General features: G+C 34.5%; 1 protein-coding gene across 1 annotated transcript in view; it reads left to right on the forward strand.

Moving 5' to 3' along the window:
• The window catches only part of LOC125656481 (plexin-B-like), a 56,784-nt gene that overhangs the window by 22,310 nt on the left and 8,108 nt on the right, over positions 1–26,366 (forward strand). The window contains exons 11-22 of the mRNA XM_048887082.2: positions 2,159–2,254; positions 6,589–6,682; positions 8,251–8,414; positions 8,859–9,016; positions 14,835–14,928; positions 15,226–15,362; positions 15,549–15,713; positions 16,858–16,957; positions 17,092–17,415; positions 23,265–23,435; positions 23,940–24,171; positions 25,960–26,103. Coding sequence (XP_048743039.2) covers positions 2,159–2,254; positions 6,589–6,682; positions 8,251–8,414; positions 8,859–9,016; positions 14,835–14,928; positions 15,226–15,362; positions 15,549–15,713; positions 16,858–16,957; positions 17,092–17,415; positions 23,265–23,435; positions 23,940–24,171; positions 25,960–26,103 — 1,879 coding nt within the window. The remainder of the gene's footprint in view (positions 1–2,158; positions 2,255–6,588; positions 6,683–8,250; positions 8,415–8,858; positions 9,017–14,834; positions 14,929–15,225; positions 15,363–15,548; positions 15,714–16,857; positions 16,958–17,091; positions 17,416–23,264; positions 23,436–23,939; positions 24,172–25,959; positions 26,104–26,366) is intronic.

The following is a 26,366-nucleotide window of genomic DNA, read 5'->3' on the forward strand; positions in this document are numbered from 1 at the left end:
AGTTCCTTAAGTTCAGATTTACTAAGAAAGGAATATATGCCGTCAACATAAGCAACATTCTTTTTCATAAAAGAGTCCAGTCGTGTATTCCAACTTATTTCAAGTTCCATTTCCCCACCCTGTATTTCATACAAATATACTTCTACTATTGCATCCAAACATTTTAATTATAACAACTTTTGCAGTGGCTACATTTAGACCACCTTATACTTAATCCACTAAGGGTTCTTGTTCTTTGTCATCTTTGAACTATAGTTCAGTTGGACACGTCTTTACTCCTGATGTTGATATAATTGAAAATCAGGACCTCAAATCACTTAATCTAAAGAGTCCTAAATAGAGAGAACCCCGTTCTATCAATTGGCAACTGAACTTCATCTCTATTATGCATTCTGTCGAAGATTATGCCAGGCGATGGACTGAATATGAAAAAGAAGAACTTGATACATTGTCAGAATGGATTAAAAGTGTATGAGGAATGTTAAAATCCCGCATTAGACATATCAAAACAAAAGTACGTATCATCTATCCTTCTGCGATTAGTAAACCAGAAGTGATAAAAAGAATTAGATAGGTTATATGAAAAGTGAAGATAACGAACAGTGATCAATCTCATAACTACTATAAGCAATACAGAATTGAGAGTCGTGCAAACACAGACTCCCGAATATACCAGAGGTGGGATCACGTGCCTAGGAGGAGTAAGCATCCCCTGTCAACCGGTCACATCCGCCTTGAGCACTTTATCTTGATCAGGTAAACAGAGTTATCCGTAGTCAAAATCAATGTGCCAAGAACGGTCTAGCAATCGGTATGAAACACGTCAGACAGCGTTTGACCCAATGATAGGTTATATTGGCAAACTAGATCGTTATAACGACCATACAATTTGCGAAATGCTGACTTTAAAAGAAACGGTTGGAAATCCCATTACCATCAATTTGTTTGTCAGTAGCCTGATTTTATTTAAAAACTGACAATAAGCAGAAGAAGCTCTTGCATATCGAATCAGTTGAGAGATATAAACACCATATACAGGTGATAATGGAATATTGCTAAATAAATATGGCAAGTTGACGATGGAGAAGCTGAAATCATCCCGTTTTTCATAAAGTAGAATTGTTAGTTTGCCGTTAATATGTTTTGGTTCCAGGTGACAAAGCTTGTAACGACATTGTCTTTGTACGGCTCGTTATTACAAATGTATGTTAAAGAACTTGGCATTAATTTTATGCCTTGTTTGATACTCGCACTTATACTCCAACTGCCCTTTCAAAAGATGAAATTCTTCAAAAGTAAGATTTAGTTTTAGACACATTTAATATTCCAGTCAATGGGTTGTATGAATATGAGTTGCCGTACCTTTAATGGATTCAACTTAATAAACCCTTTAGAAACAAAGATACATTGCTGGATCCAGTAAGTAGTCTACCAAGCCTTTAACTTTATTCCTCAGAAAATATTAACAGCTTTGAAGGAAAAACTTCAAATGTACAGTACCACTATCTATGTCAGAAGTGGTGTAAATCAAATTTGGATTCTAAAAGCTTCTAAAGAACTTTTAGTAAATGTGAAATCGCAAAACTTTTCTCCAATCAACAACATCAAAACGCATCACTTTTCAACACTTTACACGAGCATTCCTTACGATAAATATTAAAAACTAGACCTTTTGACTTCATAGATTGTTGTTTCTTCAATAAAAATTGAAAATGCAAATATTCATATCTAGGGATCATTCATCCAAATAATTACTTTGTTAAACACCAATCTGATTCCACGCACAAGTACTCTGAAATTTAAATACAAAATATGGCAGAGTTCCTCATTGACGATATTTTCGTGGTCTTGGTGATGAAGTCTTCAAGCAGTCTGTTGGAATTTCCATGGGCTTGGATTTTGTCCCTTTGTCAGATGACCTGTTTTACATTCATAGAAAGCAGAATTTATTTTAAAAATTCTGCGTGAGAAGGATATATCTCTTGCTGTGGTCTTCAAATTCTACTTTTAGATGTATCGACGACGTTTTGTCTATTAACAATGTTAATTTACATTCATATATCGATTCAATATAACCCCGTGAACTCGAAATAAAAGACACCACAGAGTCGTCCAGTTTTGCTTCATATTAATTCAGTTCCTTATATATTTTCAACAGGATAATTACAGTGGACGAATTACTTTGCCCTCCAGAACCATAGATGTGTTGGGAAAACGGATTTCAGGTTCTGAGTTGAAATTCTATATTGATAAGGTACGTTCATGTATGAATTTGCATAACGTAGATTTAGAAAGGCGACTTGATAATACTACTTTGTTGCTTGTAGTACATATATAGTGCCCTAGATATGAAATGAATTGTTCGGAAGCACTTCATCCACATCTATTTGCCGCACGTGTTTGGTATTCATGATTGAAACTTTAGAAGGTGTCTGAAATAATGTTAAAAGCTGCACATTTATGAAAAGATGAAGATAAAGATAACGAAGACTGATCTGACTGACTGACTGATACCTATGAAGAACACGACATTAAGAGTAGGGTAAACACAGAACCCTGAACACATGAGAGGCGGCATCAGGCGTCTAGGAGGAATAAACATCCCCTGACGACCAATCACACCCATCCGCCGTGAATCCTGTGTCTTGATCATGTAAATGGAGTAATACGTAATCCAAATTAGTACGTAAAGATCGACCGAACAATTGACATGAAAGACATCAGACAGCAATTGACCTCATGACAGACTAACTGGAAATTAGATCGATATAACAGGTACAACCATGGACTATGCAAAATCCTTGCTTTAAACGAAACTATTGAAACCCCGTAAAATCAGCTTATTTGTCAGTGTAGTAACCAGCCTTGATTTAAAACCTAATCATATAGAATCATTTGATAGACATGGACACAATCCTGCAGGTGATAGTTAGATATTGCTACATAGATATGGAAAGTTGACGATGGAGAAGCTGAAGTAATCATGTTTGTCATACGGTTTTGCTCTTAGGTTGCCCATATATCTAAGCTTTGATTTATATCGTATAATTTTCATTTGTATTGAATAATGTTACATTTCCCCCCATATTTCAATTTGTTTTTGCTTTGAAAAACTTCGAAAGTCCGGTTACGATTATTTGACGATGTCGCACTAACTGATGCACTGAAGCCACAATTCCATTTCGATCAATTACATAGATGAAAGTATCCAAGGCTTCACTGTTACATGTACAACTTGTTGACTGACAATATAAAAAGGTTGCCGAAATTATATGTTACTCTTATCGCTTCTAAATCCAATACGATGGAAGCGTGGAATCTTATTTCGCAGATATATTGTGCAGGACCCGGTTATATCAACATGTCATTAAATTTAATGTGACATTAACCCTAATGCGTTATTAAATTCTTAGTGTGACATTAGTTAATGGATTCATTAAATACCGTTGTATTAAACCTTTATTAAACTCACATTAGTTAATATGACATTAAATATCGAAACTCTCATTAAACCAACATTAACGATGAGTACCAATCCCATAATGCAATGTAATGTTTACTTCCTGTTCATTACATTGTCTGCTGTATTTTGTTTACGTGCATTCTTAGTGATTACAACACCGGCTTTAATGAAAGGTCTGATGATCAAATAAAATATAATCCAGAAATCAAGGTGAAAATTCCACAGTAGACCGATTTATGGGTTATAAAGAATTTCGGCGATATGTCGTTGTTTACTTATGTTTTTTCATACCATTCCAATCAGATTCTGGCGTTGATTTCACAAGACCCGATCTTAGGTTTTACTTCTATTGACAGTCTTCAGTCTTGCAAATCTTTATTGTCATTTTTTCTGATTGGCTTGCGTCATCTTTTTAAAAAGGCTACACACTTCAGATACTCATGCTAGCCTAAATAATCAAATTTCAAATTAAGAATATTTTAAAAGTTCTATAAACTTATATCAAAACTAGATTTTTACCATGGAATAATTTAGGTTGTCATTTCTTCAATTATTTTCGTTTTTAAAAGCAAGCGCTTCCATATGTTTTCATTCATTGCAAAGAATACAGTGTATATTCCTTCAATCTTATCTAAAGGGTACCGTATACATAGTGGTTTTTTTTAATTTCCTCTTTTCACAGACAATTTTCTCACATTACTTTACATCAATTCATAATTGCCAGTGTGATCACAAATTGTTTGAACATTGATACAATGATAGCCTTTTCTGTTAACGAATGCAGGCTCATTCTCTATGTTTTGGGATGCATGGTTCTTGGATTCTAACAGTGTTCCGTCTATAGATCAGTCTACAGTCTATCCATCGTGGAAAACCAGCTACTTTGGGGGGGGGGGGGATCCTTCTTCATGTTAAGATCCTCGCCAGACGGTCATTTAATATCTTGAGGTGTATGATCGAGTCACCAACGCCTTTGGAATGTTTTGTGTTACTTGGGTCTGCCCAAATTGTATCACAAAAACTTTAATAAAACTCTCAATAACATACACGTGGCATCGTTTTTAAAGGGGATGGGGAGAATTAATTTTTTTTTTTTTTAGTTTTCTTCACCAGCACAATTCAATTTTGTTACTTTGCAACCCCCCTCCTTTATACACGGTCCTCAATTTTAAAATACTAAATCGCAAGTAGGTGGGTGATTTGGAGAACTCATATATGCTTTAAGCCGCTTATAAATTGTTCCCCATATTGATTCAAAACCACTACTATTGAAAATCAGAGACAGTGTGTGTGTGTGTGAGTGTGTGTCTGTGTGTGTGTGTGTGTATGTGTGTGTGTGAGAGAGAGGGGGGGATCGGGTCACTCAATATACATGCATCTTTATTTGCATATAAAAATAACAAATAATAATCATTGTTCAACCCACCCACCCCCAATTTTCACGCCTAGCTAGCAAAAAACCATAAGTCAATTAAAATTTGAATTCAAAAAAAAGTTAAAGTTTAATATACTATTTTTTGTTTAACCCCTTCCCACACCATCCGATGATCACCTCGTTTTGAAAGTTTATTTTTCACACAGTGCAGTGCCTACCAAATATATACGAACTATTTTGATACATGGAATTTTCACATCTGAATCTATATGAATTAGAGATATATCCACTTCTGAAATTATAGTGTAATATAAATTTTTGAACGTTTTTACTTCTAAAAACATAATAACATATAATATCACAGCAACCTTAGTGTAAAGATATTAAAAGTTTCAGGTTTTAGGTCAGATTATATGCATATTCTGAAGGGAAGGGTGTTGTTCTTCAAACTACATGTGCGATCCATTTGCTTTTGTGTGTGTATAGATGTATATCTTTAATTTGAATCGATGTGTGCATTTACTACACATATAACAAAAGTCGCCCTCTTGCTCATTGTATTGTTAGATCCGCCTCGTCTTACGTATTATGACACACGAAATGACGTCACTCCTCGACTGTACAGAAATCGATTGGTTATGTAGATTTACATATGTACATGAAGGTCTACATGTTTTCATATCTTTTGTTTGGACTATCATACATTGTATTTACCTGTTGTTCTCTGGACCGTGCGTGTGACCCATTTATTAGTCATCCACAATTTTGCCGATTAACTCTTTGTGGGATTTTTTTTATATCATTCGAATTTCCTCGGCAGTCACATTTTGGAGTAAAATTCGCTCGCAGAAGACCCGTGGCCCATCGTTTCATCGCCTGTCCAACTTTCCAACCGCTATGTTAGCCGCCATATGTAATAATCACTTAATGTACCCCAAACCTACATTAAAGTTGATGAATTTAATGTGGCTTTAATGCGCGGAATCGTACATTAAAACAATGATACAACGGAACTTAATGTCACATTTAATATTTTGAATTTAATGAGGCTTTAATGTCGCATTAAATATTGATACAACCGGGTCCAGGTCGACGATAGAGATGATGAAGTCATCTCCCTTGTCATAAAGTTGGTTGTTAGTTTAGTTAACATGAAAAAGTGAAGATATGGAAAAGTGATCAGTCGCATAACTCCTATAGGTAATACAAAATTAAGAGTTGGGTAAACACGAACCCCTACGAGGATTTAGCATCCTCTGTCAAGAGGCGAAACCCACTTTGAGCCCTATATCTTGATCGGCCAAAGTCAAAATTAGTGTGTAAAGAATTACCTAATAATTGATATGAAAGAGGCCAAACAACAATTAACACAATGCCTTTGCAAAATATAAATACATGTATCTGATTCTAAAATACAAACCAGAACTGTAAAATACAACTAAATGTAATAGTCAGATCAGAAATACAGACACCAATTTTAAAAGAAGCATAAATACCACTTATATATATAGATAACGTAAATCAAAAATATAAAATAAAAATCAGAAATGTAGAATAAGTTTAGAAATATAGAATACAAATTTAAGACATATACAAATGGACAACTATGTAACATAAATGGAAAAATCAAATAGCAATCCCATAAACCCTCAATAAAGGCTACAAACAGGCCATTCTATCTAGAAATGTTCTTGCAACTTTTGGTGATTGTTGTCCTCAATCATATAAGCCACGTTTGCTGTTATTTCAGATTGATGATACCCTACCCCGTGGTGTATATCAAGCCAGTATGAATGTATTGTGGACAGACAAGAAATTCAACATAGAAAATGACAGGCTTACGCGTAAATACAAAACAAATACAGTACTTAAGTACTGAAGATGAATAGGTCTTCTACGAAATACATATATCATGTCACATGTTTATCTATCTATCTATTGGTTATTTTAATGCTTTATATATATATATATATATATATATATATATATATATATATATATATATATATATATATAAAAGCACTGAAAAGGCCACGACACTGTTGGTTATTTAAAACTCAAATTTTCGACGCAACCCGCGTCTTTATCAAGAGACATATATTACATAAACAAATAACACGCAAAAACGACAAGTATCGATAAACTACATTGGTGACAGGAGTGATACACTATTGTACTGGGTGATAAAAATGGTGGTGGTTTCGTTGTAAAGCGTGTTTACTGACTATGGTTTAGAGAGTTTGTACCATGGTCGGGTCGGGATGAAAATAAAATTATTCTTGAAAAATTACAGAAATCAGATAAATTTAGAGGGAAAACTTACAAAACAATGTGATTATGGAATAAAATGGTGGGAAGATAATGATATGGAGTGATTAAGTTCAAAACAATATTAGGTAGTCCGTACCATTGATGATTCGGATATGGTGAACAGCGAAAAATAATGATTGCCAGAAGAACACGATTAATCAACAAACAAAGTCAAATAGGTGAATGGGAGAGAAGTCTAAGGAAAAAGATTGAGTATTATTTTTCAAGTTAATATATTTTTCAAGGTCAGACAAATTGAAGCCGCATTCTAGAAATTCTGATATCGCAACATTTCTAGAATGCGGCTTCAATTTGTCTGACCTTGAAAAATATATTACCTTGAAAAATAATACTCAATCTTTTTCCTTAGACTTCTCTCCCATTCACCTTCGATTGTTGATTTTAATGCTAGATCAGTGTCCTTTGATTGACTTTGTTGTTTAATCGTGTTCTTCTGGCAATCATTATTTTTCGCTGTTCACCATATCCGAATCATCAATGGTACGGACTACCTAATATTGTTTTGAACTTAATCACTCCATATCATTATCTTCCCACCATTTTATTCCATAATCACATTGTTTTGTAAGTTTTCCCTCTAAATTTATCTGATTTCTGTAATTTTTCAAGAATAATTTTATTTTCATCCCGACCCGACCATGGTACAAACTCTCTAAACCATAGTCAGTAAACACGCTTTACAACGAAACCACCACCATTTTTATCACTCAGTACAATAGTGTATCACTCTTGTCACCAATGTAGTTTATCGATACTTGTCGTTTTTGCGTGTTATTTGTTTATGTAATATATGTCTCTTGATAAAGACGCGGGTTGCGTCGAAAATTTGAGTTTTAAATAACCAACAGTGTCGTGGCCTTTTCAGTGCTTTTATAAATTTCTTTACTGGGCTTGTATCTTCTCAGATCCGACACTTTAAGAAAGTAGGATGTTGTTGGGTTTTTGTGCTTATATATATATATATATATATATATATATATATATATATACATTTGTATATATATATATATATATATATATATATATATATATAAGACTTTGGCTGACTGCCTTAATCATCAGAAAGCTGGGTTGTTTTCAGTCACGTTGTACAGTTGTGTGAAGCAGGCCGAGGGAGACTGTAGCTTTTGTAAAAACCTGGAGCTCACAATGCCAGTCTTGGATTGCAGATGGTGTGAGGGAGAGTGTGTCTACAGCAAACAAAACTGTTCTGAATCCATATGTCCACGTCCAAGTGTTGCCAATGTAAGTAACAACCTGTATAGTGTGCTGATTGTATATTGTATAGTGTTTGTTTTTTGTTAGTTCAACAATGTCTACCATAAATGAAACATTTTTGACAACCAATCTCTAAGACAACAAATTCCTATTAAAACATATCTCGAAACTGGATTCAATCGGATATGTATGCAAATGTAAAGGGGAAAACATTAAATACGTGATGTCCATGTTGACATATATCTAGTATACTTGTGTTGACCTATGAATCAGCAGCCAGGTTGATACAAACAATAAAAAACAAGTCAAAAGCTGCTAATCAACAGTTAAGTCAACACAACTAATCAACAGCCCATTACTCCGACATTTATAAGACAAGTCAGGAGACATTAATTACACGTTATCAATTATGTATACCTACTCAGGACTAAACTAAGAAATATAGTGTGATGATTATTCATGTATTTGCAGGTGTTTCCCAATACTGGTCATTATTTGGGAGGTACAGTGGTGACTATCACAGGGTCTAATCTTGGTGTCAAATTTACTGATATTGAAAATAATATCACAATAGCAGGCGTTGCATGTAACACAACAGCAAAGAAAGATGATTACAAAACCTCTAGGAGGTCAGTATTATTAAGGGATCGGTACGATTATTTATATTCAACAATTTTGAAGATAAGCGATGTATAATATTGGAAGGACGTCTGGCATTCCGAAGCTCGTTTTTTGTCACACTGATTATTATTATGATGCAATAACAATATTGTTGAGTGATTATGTCATTTATTGAAACAAATTACGACAGAGAAAAAATAATCATAGTTGAATTTTTTTTACAAAATTAATTTAAATGTAAAAAAGGAAATTATGAAATATAAAACGAAATTATTAAATAAATAAACCAAAACTAAATAAAAAACGAAATTATTATATACAAAACGAAATTATTATATAAAATACGAAATTATTATATAAAAAACGAAATTATTATGTAAAAAACGAAATTATGAAATATAAAACGAAAATATTAAATAAAAAACCAAAACTAAATAAAAAACGAAATTATTATATAAAAAACGAAATTATTATATAAAAAACGAAATTATTATATAAAATACGAAATTATTAAATAAGAAAAGGAACGTACTGTACTGATGTGAACTGATACATGTAAGTCATTAATTCTACATGACACGGCAAAGTATTCAGTACTTGACATAAACGAAGGCCACCTGGTACCAGTTTTAGCAGCCACACTGGTACACACCGTATCACACCACCGAAACTTAATTAGTGTAAAATCAAGTGATTGTTGAGGTACCTGACTGATGGGAGCCATATATTTTCTTACTTATACACGGTACCCAGTGTACCATTGTATGAATGATTTGAGTGAATAAATTAATTGAATTGATTGAAGAAATTCTTAAAGATTTCAAAACAAACCCTCTAAAGAGGGGCTATAGTGATAATTAAATCAATAAAAAAGTACAAGTGGTACTTGATAACTACGATCGAGCCACCTCTGTTATCGGGTGTAAATAAAAGCAAAAAACCGGGTATACTCCTTGTTTTCATCACCAAATACAACCCATAAAGCAAAAGCTTTTAAATTATTGGCACATCCTCCAGAGAGACAAAGACGTGTTCTATGTTCTACATTGTACCTATAGTGTGGTTCATACCAACGCAATAAAAAGTTAAGGGATATGCTCACACCTTCATTTCAGAATAATCAACCTGCATGATAATTGTGAAGTGCAAATAGACTTCTGATGAGGCGGATCTGCATGCAGCTAAACTTCAATCTATCGATCAATCCAATTAATTTGCTCTATTTTCACACCGCCGAAACACTTAATTAGTGTAGAGTCAAGTGATTGTTGAGGTATGTGGCTGATGGGAGCCATATATATTCTTACTAGATTTGTGGGGGCTAGTGTTGAAGTAATTTTGGAGAAATCCTGTAATCCGATACACGAGGTTTGGGACCTTTCAGCGAACATAGTAGATAAACGTGTAGTGAATGGATAAGTTGGCTAATTTGTAATGTCATTAGATTTCTGTAAAACTCCATTGGCGATGATGAAATCGCAGTAAATCAAAGAATTAGGAGCCATGTTTCCTTCCTTGTTAAGCTCCACTGACACACACACATTATATTCTCAAAAACTGTTCTTAATTTCGTTTTTTATTTAATAATTTCGGTTTTTATTTAGTTTTGGGTTTTTGATATATTAATTACGTTTTTTATTTAATATTTTCGTTTTTATTTATTAATTTCGTTTTTTATTTAATAATTTCGTTTTTTATATAATAATTTCGTTTTTTCTTTAGTTTTCGTTTTTTTATATAATAATTTCGTTTTTTATTTAGTTTTGGTTTGCACTAATGGGCTTCCGTACATATACATTACACAGATTGATCCCAGCCAATATACAACTAAAATACTAATGATGTCAAAAAGGTGGCACACAAAAAAGACCAAACACTATAAAGACCTATGCGCCATTACAAAAACCAAATGCAAAAGAAATTATCAAGTAATAATGCAGTGAAACTGGGATGGATGAGGGGATGCGGAGGTAATTAAATTACATCCGTCTGCGTAAAAATAAAATCGTAAAAAATGCTGCTATCAATGGAACGAGCTTCGTAATGCCAGAGGTCCTTAAAAAAGTTCGCAGACCAAATTATTTTCTTACCTTTTGTAAGTATTTGGATTCAAAATGATAACGTTACATAGCAAACTTTACGTCATGAAATAGTCTTACGACGTAAGACTGTATTAATGCACTGTGACGTCACAATGCAAGCATGAAAATATGAGGTTCTTTACTGATACGTAAAAATGCATAAAACATATTATTCACAGTCATATCACTTGAGTACTTATATAGACAAAGAAAGTAAAGAGGAGTATAAAATTCCGAATATAAAACAATTTAACGTTCCATTAAATATTTATTTTTCTATCAGTTATTTCAATAATGAACAATACAACATGGTATATTATTTACTCAAATGAAAAGAGGCATGAACTAGAGATCGAGTAACGTTATAGACTATGATATTGTGAGATAATCCAGTCATCAGGGGATGTTTACTCCTCCTAAGCACCTGATCCAATTTCTGGTAATTCTAGGATTATTTGTTTCAAAAGCAATGAATAATTAAATAAATGAAGACAAATAATGTTGCTGTTGATGAAAAAAAAAGTTTATGTAGTGGGGATTTTTGTTTTAGTTTTTAAATCCTTTTTGTCGATAGGAAATTTCGAAACAAACTAAATGTCAAATTGTAAGATCTACTTTAAGTAGGGACAACTCTTAGACTAATATGAATTTGACATGTTTTGGTAAAAGTATTGAGAATTTAAAATGAATTGCGTAGTTGTTAGAATGTCACCTGGTGTGGTGTCATAGTATGAAGTGATCGAGACACTACGAACTGCTAGAATAACGGTGTACATGTACTAGTTTACGGGGGAGTGGACACGAAGTCCGCACTACAGGTCCCCTTTTCAAGTGACATTGGCTTCCTTGATATCCCTCTTTAAATATTGGCAGATGTAAGCCTTTTTAAGGTACGTTTATCGAATGGATATCTTTACGTGCACCATCAATCAACACAAGTCACCATAATATTGAAACGGTAGACGGATGAAAAGTCAAAGGACAAAAAGTCATAGAACAATAAGTCACAATGGTGACTTTTCATTACATAGGATAAAAATCATAGGATAAAACGTCATAAAATTACTTTGTTTATATCACATTTAGCAATTTCAGTTCATTATTAAATATTTAAAAAAAAAAATCATTTACTTGTTTATCTAGCAATTATCATATGACTTCACTGACAGCTTGTTATTTTCCATATTTTATAAATCTAATTCGTATTTTACAATAAAAATGATAAAAGGAGTAAGAATTTGATAATAGTCATGCAATTATCATTTCAAAATTTAAAGTTTGAAATTTTGATAAATTCTCAGAAGAATATATCATTTTACAAATGCATTTTCTTAAACTTTAAAAAACAACATTTATTTTTTTTTTCAAATTTATATTAAAAAAATAAATATTTTCTTATCACCCGTGACTTTTTGTTCTGTGGCAATTTGTCCTACTTGCATAAGATTTTATAAGATTGTCATTTTGTCCGTGACCTTTTGTCTGAGTTTTTGTCCTACATTCTATTGAAACAATGCAGACATTCTCCTAACGGATTTAAACGCAAAATAAAACATTTTTATGGAAGATGAATATTACGAACGATTTTCGAATTAAAATTCTTGATTATTGTTAATTTGAATTACATTTACATGTATTGATCTATTCCGTTTGGATACATTTATTCTAAATATGCATGAAAAAAGATCAAACGGTTTAACGCGCTATATACACTACAATGTACATTTGTACAGCTAGATGCCCTAGATTAAAGTCTGCAAAAATAATAATGTACAAACATAACTCCTCTCTAGAATTACCTGTGCGTTACGTAATGGAGCAAAAAAATCATACCATTTTAAAGTTATCTCTATCTCTACTAGCGAAAAAAGAAGCTACATGTATGTAGTTTAGTGATTTCATTTAGATTCATTTGCATAATATTATGTTGCATTATGTATATCATTATTCAATATAATGCATTGTCTTTCAATTCAAATCTCAAATGATGGATTATGTCCATTATGGTTGATACGAACAACCAATGAAAATAAGGGGGTGTAAAAAAAATGTTCACATGTTCAATAGCGTTATGACCGACATTTGCACCCATGCATTCTTCACATCTACGACGCATTGAAAAAATCTCAGGTAATGCAAAAATCCTTGGGAATGTTCCACCATAGGCACAATAAAGAACGATGCAAAGCGTCCAACACAGCAACGGGTTGGACTCTTGACGTAAACGTCGTTCCATTTCATCCCAAACATGTTCTATGGACGATAAATTCAGTGACATCACAGGCCAGGGTAGCGCAATCTTGGTTTGCTGCTATAGATAGTCACTAATAACGCGCGCAGTGTACAGTCATGCATTGTCCTGTTGAAGAATGAGGTTACGCTGCTTGTTGTAAATGAACGCAATGACGTGGTGAGGTACCACGTGGCCACTGCGGTTAAAATCTCCCCACTATCGCCAAAGGGGTCCTTCCATGTGTTGTAATTGCACAGCAGACCATAACGCTCCCTCCGTTGAATTGGCGGTACTGAATAACGCAGACATCAATTTAACATTCTCCGGCACGATGGTAAGCCCGAACACGCCCGTCTCTGATGCAGAGATGAAATTTTGACTTGTCCGTTAACAGAACTTCCGCCAAATCTCTGTTAATTGAAACGATGATGCCTCCTACACCACGTTAACCTCGCAACACGGTGACGCCAGGGCAGAACAGGGCAGATAGCAAGAAACCGATGACTGATGTTGGCCTCTCACAATCTGTTCCTTACGAGGAATTATTCATCGATGCCCATGGATTATTTTAGCGGACAAAGAAGTCGATTGGAATCGAATATGCAAATGTTCTGTCCGTATATACATTTCTTGTTGACGCGACGTCACACTTGAACATCCTGATCGTGGACGGAGCCGAACGGTGCCAGTTTGCGAATATGATTTTTATAAAGCATTTACAGTGTTAATATGAACTCCAAACTGCCTTGCCACATTGATTTGAGACATCCCAGCTTCCAGCATCCCGATAACACACAAATTATAATTTTCAATCATGCAAGACATCTCTCAATGAAAATGTTATTCCAAATACAAATGATTTTTGTTTCAATACATTGAATTATCAATGAATGCAAGAAATTCTAATTACTAAACACGTGTCACTTAAACTCGAAACTCCAGAAAAGCGTGGCGTGACCATAAGGTGAATGTAACGCGATATTCAACAAATTGAAAACTCAAACACCCGTTTAGTATATCAAACTATGCCTTTAAGAATAAAGAGAGATTAAAGAATACTTTTTATGTTTTTATTTATTTAAAGTATTCACTTTTTTTTTCTTCTAGTATATCTGTCTTAAAATAGAAAAGCATAAATATGCAGGACTGTGTTCTTTATTACGATATGCAGATGCTCTATAGTGATTTATGTGTGTGTCCGTCAGTCTGTCTGTACTTCTGGCTATCCTTGTACTAGTGAACTGAAAATATATACATAAACTTATATTAATTGGTAAAAGATCAAGTTTGAGTTTGGACTTTGTTGACTTTTTAGTGAAATATTTATAAATGTGGAACCTTGCAATGGAAATGTGAAGATAACGAACATATTTCAGGGATTTGACAGTTTTCTGAAACATTGATGGCCATACTTGTAGCTATTGAATTAAAAGTTTATCCATCAATTCATTTTTTTTTTATTTGTGGTATTATTTTGTGATCTCTTAACATGACATTTAATTGATCGTTCAGACTACGGTGTGTGACTGGCAGTCAATTTGAAAAAGGAAGTGGTGCTATCCAGATATTAGGCGTCAAGTTCCAGAAATGGATATTCTCTTACAAGGTGAATATGACACTCTCAGGGATTAGATTCCCGATAAATTGTGCTTCAATGATTTCCATAAGCTTCTATTTTCATCCTTTTACCAAGGGAAATAATTTGGTTTGGTACTATCTACAGACGCTCGTCGTTCCTTTCAGATTTCCTTGTTTAACTGTCCCAAAAAAACCCAACGAAAATTGATATTCAACTAAAATAACGAAATCATTAAGATATGGCTGGAAACTTATGATGTTTTAGTTTTTAGAAGCTTTATACAATGTGGCGATTCATTATGACTGATTATCATCATTTTGACAGGATCCACAAATCATCAGTATCAACCCTAACTTTGCATCAAAGTCTGGTGGAAGACATATTTACTTGAGGGGTGAAAATCTCAACATTGGAAATGGACCTACAATTACCATCAATAATTACACTTGCTTACTTAAAAGGTAAAGGACACAGAATTCACTTGTTAGAATTGCATATACATTACCAAAATTACAGCATATTAAAAATGTTTGTTGAATTGTATGCAGATAGAATGACCACATGCTGTTTTTAAAGTTGACACCATTGCATAATGTGTAGATATTATGAAATGTATGAACACAATTATATTTTGCAACATTTTTAAGTATCAAAGCCTCAGTGATTGTGTTTGCTGTACCCGCTGGTAGTACAGGTGTTGCTGAGGTGGAAGTCCGCATTGACGGTCATGTTGTGGACACAGGGGGCACTAATTTCTCCTACGTTGAAGTACCAACCATTCTAAGTATCGATCCTTTGATTTCCTTTCAGAGGTAGGACCCTATTGTGGTACATGTAGTATGTACAATTACGACACTTTAACCGCGGGGAAAAATATACATTTCAATGCTTGCACGCCAACAATTTAGGTAACTGTCTTCATCATGTAACTGTTTGGACAGTGGTTTGCGATGCGTTTTTTCCAGAAATCATATTCATGAGTTTCTAGCCTTGATTAATCTCATAGGTCTAAATTTAAGGAACTTCACCTACAGCTGTAGCTACAGAAAAAATTCTTAACATATTTTCCTATTATACTTGTGTCCAAACATACCTTCAAATATTCATTAAAGCCCCATACGACCTGAAAACTTCCAGTTTTAAATGAGTTCGTTTGTTGACGTAGCCATGTTAGGTAGCCGGTCAATTCGAACCCTGTTGTTGTTGGTATCTATTCATAAAATTCGTTAAATTTTGTGTATTCGCTCTTCATTTATTATCAATACGAATAATTTATAGAAATCAAAAAATAGTTTTTCTAAAGGTAATATAAGCTCTTGATTCATGAAAATGCTACAAAAGTCCTTAAAACACTAGTGTGGCAGGGACGGATACCGGACCAGACTAATGAAAGCCGCATTGCCGTGAGTTTAGCTATTTGAATAATTATTATTTAAAGGCACTTGGGTGATATATTATTTAAATTATTTAGCTAAAATATTTGTGGGGATATTAGTTCACATCTAGACGTCATTGTGCAAGGATGGAATTTAACCTGGATTCGAATTGACCGGCTACCTAACATGGCTACGTCAACAAACGAAATCGTTTGAAGCTGGGAGTTTTCAGGTCGTATGGGGCTTTAATGAATATTTGAAGGTATGTTTAGACACAAGTATAATAGGGAAATATGTTAAGAATTTTTTGATGTTACATTTACGAGACAGCAACTCAAGAATACAACGATATAAGGCCTCAACCGTGCGCAGCTTTTTGTGCGCCGTAAATCGAGGGTTTTAAGAAGGGGTGGATCTGTAGCTCTCTGTTATGTCAAAATATTTTCATAGAGCTACAGTTCTGCAGCTACTACAGCTGGTGACATTTCAGTGTGAGTGAAAATTGTTAAAAATACAAACAATTCTCTTTAGAATGGGAATTTTAAAGAGAATTGATTCTTTAACATCGAGTCTGTTTTAGCGGAGGTAGAAGATTGACTCTCAGTGGAACTAACTTTAATACCGTAGACAGTATCAGGATGTTTGTAATTTACAGTGGTGGATCATCCTCCAAACCGGAGGTAAGATGTTTGTTACCTATAGTGAGGGATGAGACTCTTAAACTAAGGAAACATTGAGTTGTTCTTGTAGATCCAAGTGATTTCCTCTCATAATATGTAAAGAGGATAAACATAATTAAAAATTTGCATTCTAGACTTGCACAATCCAGAGCAACACTGTTACTTATTGTCCGACACCCGCATACAAGTCGCAACCACAAGCTAGACAATTTGTGAGTAATGACCAGCGACAACATCCAGCGGAAATGACCGACATGACATCAAAAAGCATGAGAGACGTATATCTAAGTTCTACTCAGCTGGCTTTTTATATGGACGATGTTTTGGTAACACAGGATCTAAATGCAACTCCCGCGTTTATGTCCACCCTGAATTACGTGCCAGACCCAATCATTTATGATTTTGAAGAAAGCGATAGGATAAAGACATTTAATCAGGGCATCATATTGGCAATCAAGGTGTGTATATCATAGCTGAGAAACATCCTTAACTACGTGTTACTTGGCAATTCCATTCTATTATGTTTACACTTCTGTAATCAAACCATGAAAAAGTGAAGATAACGAACAGTGATCAATCTCGTGAATGAAAGGTGAAGATAACGAACAGTGATCAATCTCACAACTCCTATAAGCAACACAAAACAGATAGTTGGGCAAATACGGACCGCTGGACACATCAGAGGTGGGATCAAGTGCCTAGGAGGAGTAAGCATCCCCTGTCGACCGGTCACACCCACCGTGAATCTTATGATAAAATGCAAACTTAACACGGACCCCTTAACAAACCAGAGGAGGGATCTGGTACCTAGAGGGAGTGATCATTCCTCGTTCACTGGTTCCATCAGCCGTTAGGCTTGTATCTTGATCAATTACACAAAATAATTCTTAGTCAAAATCAATATGTAAAGAACCTTAAAAATTGTATGAAACGTCAGACAGCATTCGACCTTTAGATACGCTTTATCAACAACTAAAGCTTGAAAAACAGTCATTTAATGAAAATAAAAACAGTATACCTGTAGTACACATTAGGTAGCTGAAGATATTACGCAATGGGAAAGAATAAAAATACATCTAATTACATCTACAAAAAATATTTTAACGCACGATGAGATAAATTGTTCTGCAGCCATTTGTTTCAGAAAGCGATGGAACAATAAACGAAGGACTGTGGAAATTTAACATCGTTTTATGAGAGGAGAAAGTTATCAAACATGGCACACACAGATTTGGAGACTATTTGAAAGTATTCTGTCAGGTTCATCCACTTGTTTGTGTTTTTCATGTTGACATCATGCACTTGATTGTTTTTGGATTTGTTGTGGATACAAAATGCACTGTATGAGCATCCGTTCATAGGATTGTGATTGGTCGATGAGTAGCTGTCAGTACTTGTCATTGGATTGTGATTGGTCGATGAGTAGCTGTCAGTACTTGTCATAGGATTGTGATTGGTCGATGAGTAGCTGTCAGTACTTGTCATAGGATTGTGATTGGTCGATGGGTAGCTGTCAGTACTTGTTGGTTATTAGACAGTAACAAATGTTCGGTTAATGTCATCGGCATGTAACGAAAAACACCCACCATATCTAATTATAATCATATTCTGAAGACTGTCGGATTTCCCCCCTACTATTGGTCATTGTCTGAATCGCACATTGATTTTTAGCGGAATATGAGTCTAAGGATGCGTGGTTTCTACGGTAATTTTACGTCTCATTTTTACAAAGCGCTTCTCGCGGTTTAACGTTAAGGGATGAAATTACGGACGTCTTGGTAATCAATGAAATATAAGTAGAGCGTATCACATGTTTTCGTATAGCTATAGACTGATTTAACGTACAGCGGTATTGGATAATATGTATATACGGTGTGGCTGTTGGACAGAGCGAAGCATGAATTTGTCATGGGCGTGCCCAAGTGATAATCATAATTCTGTTAAGTACGATAAATTATAATTTATTTAAAAATATACATCATTTATGAAAATCCCCTTGCGCTAACAGTCCAGGAACATCTAAAGAATTAAGGGGGTATATGGGAATAATGTAAAACTTATATGGTACCAATTTTGATGCACCAGATGCGCATTTCAACAAATAATGTCTCTTCGGTGATGCTCAACCGAAATGTATGAAATCCGAAATAACGATAAACTTGCTAGCGCTATTTTAGAGAAAAACAGAGTGCCAAAAAGTGGAGTCAAATTCGTCTAAGGTTAAGAGCTATGCATAAGGAAGATAATCCTTAATTTTGAAATTATTTTATAAATTTTATCAGAGCAATTAAATATACATCCGTATTTTCAAGCTAGTAACGAAGTACTTAGCTACTGGGCTGTAGAGACCCTCGGGGACTAACAGTCCACCAGCAGAGGCCTCGACCCACTACAGGATCTACCTGTTCATTTAATGGGGGGATATAACGCCAGCCGACGTAAACCGTGCATTGCGACGTCATATTTAGGCTTGACTTTTTTCTCTCTTTCAAATCGAACAATTGTAAATCAATACATCCCGTTGCAATTCAAAAGACAGTTAAAACTAAACAAAATCAACCAACAAATTCAAAGTGGTAAAAAGATAAAGGGCTTCGTATATTATCATTGAAAGGAACTCATGAACTCGTTTATCTATTTAGTCGTGTTATTGTTTTTAATTTGATGATTGGCTAATTATTATTACAATTATTATTTTCATTTATGAAGCGCAAAATTACCTATAGTTTCTATGCGCTGTACAATGTTTGTGCTAATAATCATTGACAATATACCAACAAAAAAAAAAAAGACCTGCAAGAGCGATAAAGAAAATGATAAAACAATAGAAAGAATTAAAGTAAAACATGGTAGTAAAATGACGAAGTGGTTGACTTTGAGTTGACAAGATACAATTGGCATACATGTATTCGTATGCTGAATCAAAATTCAGTTTGCAAGAGCTTGTACATGGAATCCTTGATATTACACTGAATTTTACATTCACAGGACATATTCACGCTTGAACAAGAGTGTTTTTAGGTTCTTGTGGAATGCTCCATGTTGCAGTTTATTCCACAATTGTGCACCTAGTGTTTGTATGGCCTCTTGTACGGTATTTGTTTGATGACTTCTTCACTACCAGTTTCCATTGGTCGGATGATGGTCTCAAGATCCTATGTGGCTGGTAAACAGGACATAGCTCTCTCATGTATGCTGGTGCTGAGAAAGAGTGTCGTGATTTATGTATGGTTGTCAGCACTTTAAACACAACACGTTGATTTACCGGCAGCCAGTGTAGTTGTTGAAGTACCGGCGAAATATGTTGTCTGTAGCATGTTCTTGTGAGACAACGTTCAGCGTTGTTCTGAACCACTTGTAGTCGGTGCATGGGGCGATCGGTCATGCCAAGCAGGAGGGCATTGTGATAGTCAAGTTGGGATATGACTGTTGCATTGATGACCTTCGCACACACTTCCTGGGTGAGATGGTGTTTCACCTTGGAATTTCTCCTGATGTTGAAATACATCTTCCTTACCACGGAGTTGACTTGTATTGGTGGCGTCTAGGGCAGCACCGAGGTTTTTAACAGTAGACTTAGGTGTCAATATTGCCTCACCAATCCTCAGACGGATATCCTTCACAAGACACTGGTTGAGGGCACTAGCAACCACCATAATCTCAGTTTTTCCATCATTTAGTTTAAGTTTGTTCACAGTCATCCAGGTTCGGACACTAACTATGCATTTCTCCATAATGTTGACTTGATAGGTCCGCTTGATAGTGTTTTATTTTTAGTCTAAATACTGTTGCAATGATAATTATACCATTCATTTCTTTAATAAGTGAGTGTTTGATTTACAAATTCCACGTCAGTCTTCTATTTTTGGCATTCAAAATCAAAACACGAATAACTCTAGAAGCAAATAATCAATAAAACAAAATGGCGGCTCCCATATGCATCACAAATTTTCAGTGAACGTATGAAGAGATTATCTTTATTCATTTGCTGATTTTCTCATTTTTTTCCCTTTTACATACCTGTTACCTTTAGAGCCTTGCTTCGCGGACGGGCCTTCGACCCGTCCGAGCTTCCCTCGGTATCAAATTTGTGCTCAGAAATTGGTAAGATATACATATTTTTTCCACTTGACAGCTGTTTATGCTGACGGAACTTCTGTTTTATGATTGACTCTAGGATGTTGTCTGTTCGAAACATAGATTTTACTATTAAACAATCTGTTTCCTCTGGGAATTTCTATGTTAGGGGTTAATATTGGAGTTTCTTATAATTTTTAAAGATGAGTATCTTCGGAGACGGGCGTTTTTTCCCCTAGTATTTTGTCTGTAGTGTGCTAATGAAAGGTATTAGAAGCCTGAATGACAACCAGATATTTTATACACTTCTTAGAATTAGCTGAAGTTGGATTGTTATCCACATTACTTCAAGTTCAGGATTATCCAACTTGTGGAAAATCTTACTGAATCTCAACGTCAAATGCTGTCTGACGTGTTTCATACCGATCATTAGGTAGTCTTGGCTCACTGATTGTGACTACGGATAACTTTGGATAACCCACGGCGGGTGTGACCGGTCGACAGGGGATGTTTACTCCTCCTAGGCACCTGATCCAACCGCTGATATACATGTATCTAGGGGTCCGTGTTTGCACAACACTCTATTTTGTATTGTTTTTAGGAGTTGTGAGATTGATCACTGTTCATTATCTTCACCTTTCATATTGTCTTTGCTGGAAATTGCTATAATAATCCTTTTCCAATGATAAAAAAGGGAGTGGATTGAATTATCTTCTAAAGAATCATTTGATCAGAAAAACCGACAAATGAGAAAAAAATCATTCTTATACTGATTTAATTTTAGTTCTGTGCTATGATTTGCGAAAAAGAAGCCAGATATATTATTAGATATTCTGCATTGCATATCAGTCCGGGTGAGTTTTAAGTTGACACAGAAGTGGTATTTCTACAGACGGGTAGCGTGCATTGCATAAGCGGCTAAGGCTTTTTTTATCGATTATGTAGAATATCCCTACTACCGGTATATCAAACATTATATATATATATATATATATATATATATATATATATATATATATAATATGTTGACCATGACGTTGGATTTGAAAGAAATGAGCTCTGTTTCTTAACTACCTGTGCATATCCAGGAATTTTTTAAGAGCAAATATTAAGTTAAGGAGGTATACTACATCATATGACCGACTAATTTCCTTCTAAAACATGAATGAGAATATAAATATCAACAATATTTATGTATTCCTTTTAAATTTTATTACCTAGCTGGGTAGCTCAATCGGTTAACGTGTCATCTACTAATGTGTCGAGTTCGTACCTACGAGTACAGTAGGGGTTTTGATTTTTTTCAGATGCACAAAACTGGATTTTGTTAATGATATGACCTGAAGTTGAAAGCTTTTGAACGAGAGGGATCATATCATGATGATTTACTTTTACGTATGAGCTTTTACTGGCTCTGCCTGCAATATATTCTTCTCGATGCAATATATTTTTGGGCATTACAGTATAAAAATCAAAATTCGTCACTACAAATTCTCGATGGTCGTTAAAAGATGAAAAGTGAAGATAACAAACAGTGAATAATTTCATAACTCCTATAAGCAATACAAAATAAAGAGTTGGGCAAACGCGGACCCCTGGATATACCAGGATCAAGTGCCTAAGAGGAGTAAGCATCCACTATCTAGTTTGCCAGTACAACCTATAATTGGGTCAAATGCTGTCTGACGTGTTTCATACCGATTATTAGGCCATTATTGGCACATTGATTTTGACTACGGATAACTCTGTTTACCTGGTCGAGATATAGAACTCACGGCGGATGTGACTGGTCGATAGGGGATGCTTCATCGTCCTAGGCACCTGATTCCACCTCTGATATATCCAGGGGTCCGTGTTTGCCCAACTCTCTATTTTGTATTGCTTATAGGAGTTGTGAGATTGATCACTGTTCGTTATCTTCACCTTCCATCCGTATGGATATCGTGCACTACAGTATAATGAAAAAGAAAATTATAGTATAGAAGACATTTGCTCACACTCGCCATCAACTATGGGCATTCATATATATATAAATCTGTAGAAGACAACAACGAAAACTGGGTGGTTTGTTTTTGCTGTTGCTGATTAAAAATGCTATTTGTAACAATACCGAAGATTTCCATATTGTAGTTGCTGAAAAGGAAATCTTTTATAATTTGGATATCATACATATGAGGAATTGAATATTTACGAGTGGCTATGCCTGTCATACCGATTTGTTTTTCGACAGGGAAGTCGATTGAATGAAGCAGCTACTACGGGTGATGTCAAAGTGTTTGTGGGTCTGGGTCAATGTAATGTAACAAGTTTAACCTCGGAACATATATACTGTATACCGCCCAGTGGTCAGCCCCATCTACGTGAAGACGGAAAACAACGAGGGGGAATCCCGAGGGTATTTGTATGTATACTTTGTCACGAACTCTTACAAAACACCCTTCTAAGTACGAATAACATTTTCCAACAACGTACTAAATTGTAAACATTTGACATTCTATCATCGTGGTGGTTATTGTAATTAAATAATGCCACGTTAAACTATTCAACTATAAACTACATACGTCATAAAGTTTACTCTACAAAAAAGAAGTGATTGGTATGATGCGATCTCAATATTGTGATTAAGTTACGAAATTCAATGCAACATTTCTAAATATTCATTTCAAGGCTGTTTAAATCGATGTTTCATCAACTTAGATATTCTTAAAAAATCGTAAACGATCCCTGAGATGTACGAGTATTTAGTGAATTTCTATTTAATATCCCTTAGCAATTCTGTTTGAGGATTTAAAAATTGGGCATTTCAACACTTTTTTATATCTTAGTTCAAATTTATACGTCCTGCTAGGTTGATGTAGTAGGGTGGATATTTACTTTTAATTATTTTATGCTTACACTGTTTTAGGTTGTGTATGGAAATCTGGATAAAATGGTGGGATTTCTTCGTTATGAAAATTCAGAACCACTCAACCTGATGGAATACATAGTGCTCGCCTTGTTGGTGATTGCAGGAATCGTTATAATAACAGTTTTCGTATTTTGCTTGAGATTTCGTAGACAACTAAGAAAAGCTAAAAGTGAAAACAGATCGACAGCGCAGGGAACGGAGAATATTCAGCTCACCACCCAAAATGAATGTAAATACGATGAGTGTACTGCTGAGCTTTTATATGAACTAGAAGGCATTGTATATTTGCAACGTTAATTTCTGTTTAAAATTTCATTAAAATACCCAAAGGCACCAAAACACATGATACGTCACAGAGTAATGGAAAGACAGAGATGTTTATTGAAATCTGTACCATAAATAATAAGTCGATTTTTCCATAAAGTCAAGGACACCACAGGCACGGCACATTCCGTAGTGTTTGCAGTTTGATTCAGCAAAATGAAAACGAAAATAATGCATTTTAAAGGCACCTGTAGTACTGTATTTTGTATTCTAATAGGATAGAATTTAAACCTGCCCATTGTTCATTATTTACACCTATGTAATTTCGATTGGAAGAGTAACAATTGTCTTATCGACCATAACGAACGACGATTGAGAACAGGGCAAACACGGGCCTCGAAAAATTAAGAGGTGGTTTCAGCAGCTCAGTATGAGAAAACATCCCCTATTAACAGGTCACGTCCGCCATGAGCCCTTGTGATGGTCAATTAAAGGCAGTAATCCCAAGTCAAAATAAATTTGTAAAGAACGGCCTAATAATTAGTATGAAACACGTCAAACAGCATTTGACAAAAATTTGCAAATTAAATAATTATAAATTCCTTATTGCGATCAAAGAATTTGCAAAATTCTAATTCTAAACAAGACTATCGAACCCCTTTATCGTCGACGTCTTTCTCAGTAGTCTATCTTGGTTAAAAATTGATACTCAGAACTTCCGTTTGCGTGTCGAATCAGTTATGAAACATTAACACATTGTGCAGGTGATAATGGAATATTGATATATATATATATATATATATATATATATATATATATTGGAACTGTACATTTTCCTGCTTTTTTATTGAATTATATATATATATATATATATATATATATATATATATATATATATATATATTTATTGAAGTCATCCCTTTTGTCGTAAAATTGAACTTTTAGTTTGCCGTTAACGTCTATTTTCAGTAAAACCTCCAACAGGAAAGAGATGTGGAATATTATGTTTAGTCTTATATCGAATATAATATTATATCGAGTCAATATATTGATGAAAAGGAATAATTTAATAGAGAACGATAGAATTGTTTTGGACTATTGTATCCTTCTCTCAATGTTCTAGTCCAAATTCGATGTAATTTGTGTTTCGGCTATATCTTCAGTGGTTGCTAATTGAATACTAAACTTGTTCATAATTTTTGTCAATTATCTCCTAAATATTTCGAACTTCAATTTCAACAAAGTTTTCTGGTTCTGTTCAATGGCGACTTATCATCAATATTTTTCATTTTGTTTGATTTGTATGTAAATGTAAGACAAATGAGTTAAATGTTATATGTACTCAGATTGTAGTATCAGCATTGTTACTTGTGCAATGATATATTTAATAATTGCTAAATAATTAACCCCATTCTATATATATATATATATATATATATATATATATATATATATATATATATAACTTATACGGTACCAATTTTGATGCACCAGATATGCATTTCGACAAATAATGTATCTTCAGTGATGCTCAAACCTAAAGTTTGGAAATATATCTTTCGTAAGCATGCTTACACTATTGTAGCTTTACTGAAACTAATGAACACGTCGATATGTGTTACTGTGGAATATCTAAGGGGGTTAATCACATCTACCACGTAAAGTTTACTTGCAGAATGTCTGCGAACACATCTGAAATGTAAGGCTGATAACCGCAACTAAAATTACTTTATACAATGCTTCTATTCTTTAGCTTCCAAGCAGGACAAGACGTTGGCAACAAATACGTCTACTATCGGTCAACTTGGAGTAGATGATAACATCATTAGCCTTCTGGAAAACAAACAGTTACTTATATCTCCAAATGACCTAAAACTCGGCAAATGCATTGGACAAGGTATGTATGCGAACTATTGAAAGGAGGGTTCTCAAATTGATCTCACCTTTGGTAGGTCCAGGGTCCATATTTGCTCAGCTCTCTATTTTGTATTGCTTATAGGAATTATGAGATTGATCACTGTTATCTTCACCTTTCATTGTTATGTCATGATTTAAAGTGTGGAAGGATTTTCAAGTCTTATTTTGGTGACTTTCAATAGGTATGTAATAAAATGTGTCAAATCCGACATGTAATTGGAGAAAAATCTTGTGTTGCATTAG

Source organism: Ostrea edulis, chromosome 7 (genome assembly GCF_947568905.1).
Source record: "Ostrea edulis chromosome 7, xbOstEdul1.1, whole genome shotgun sequence".
In the NCBI taxonomy this organism is placed as follows: Eukaryota; Metazoa; Mollusca; class Bivalvia; order Ostreida; family Ostreidae; genus Ostrea; species Ostrea edulis.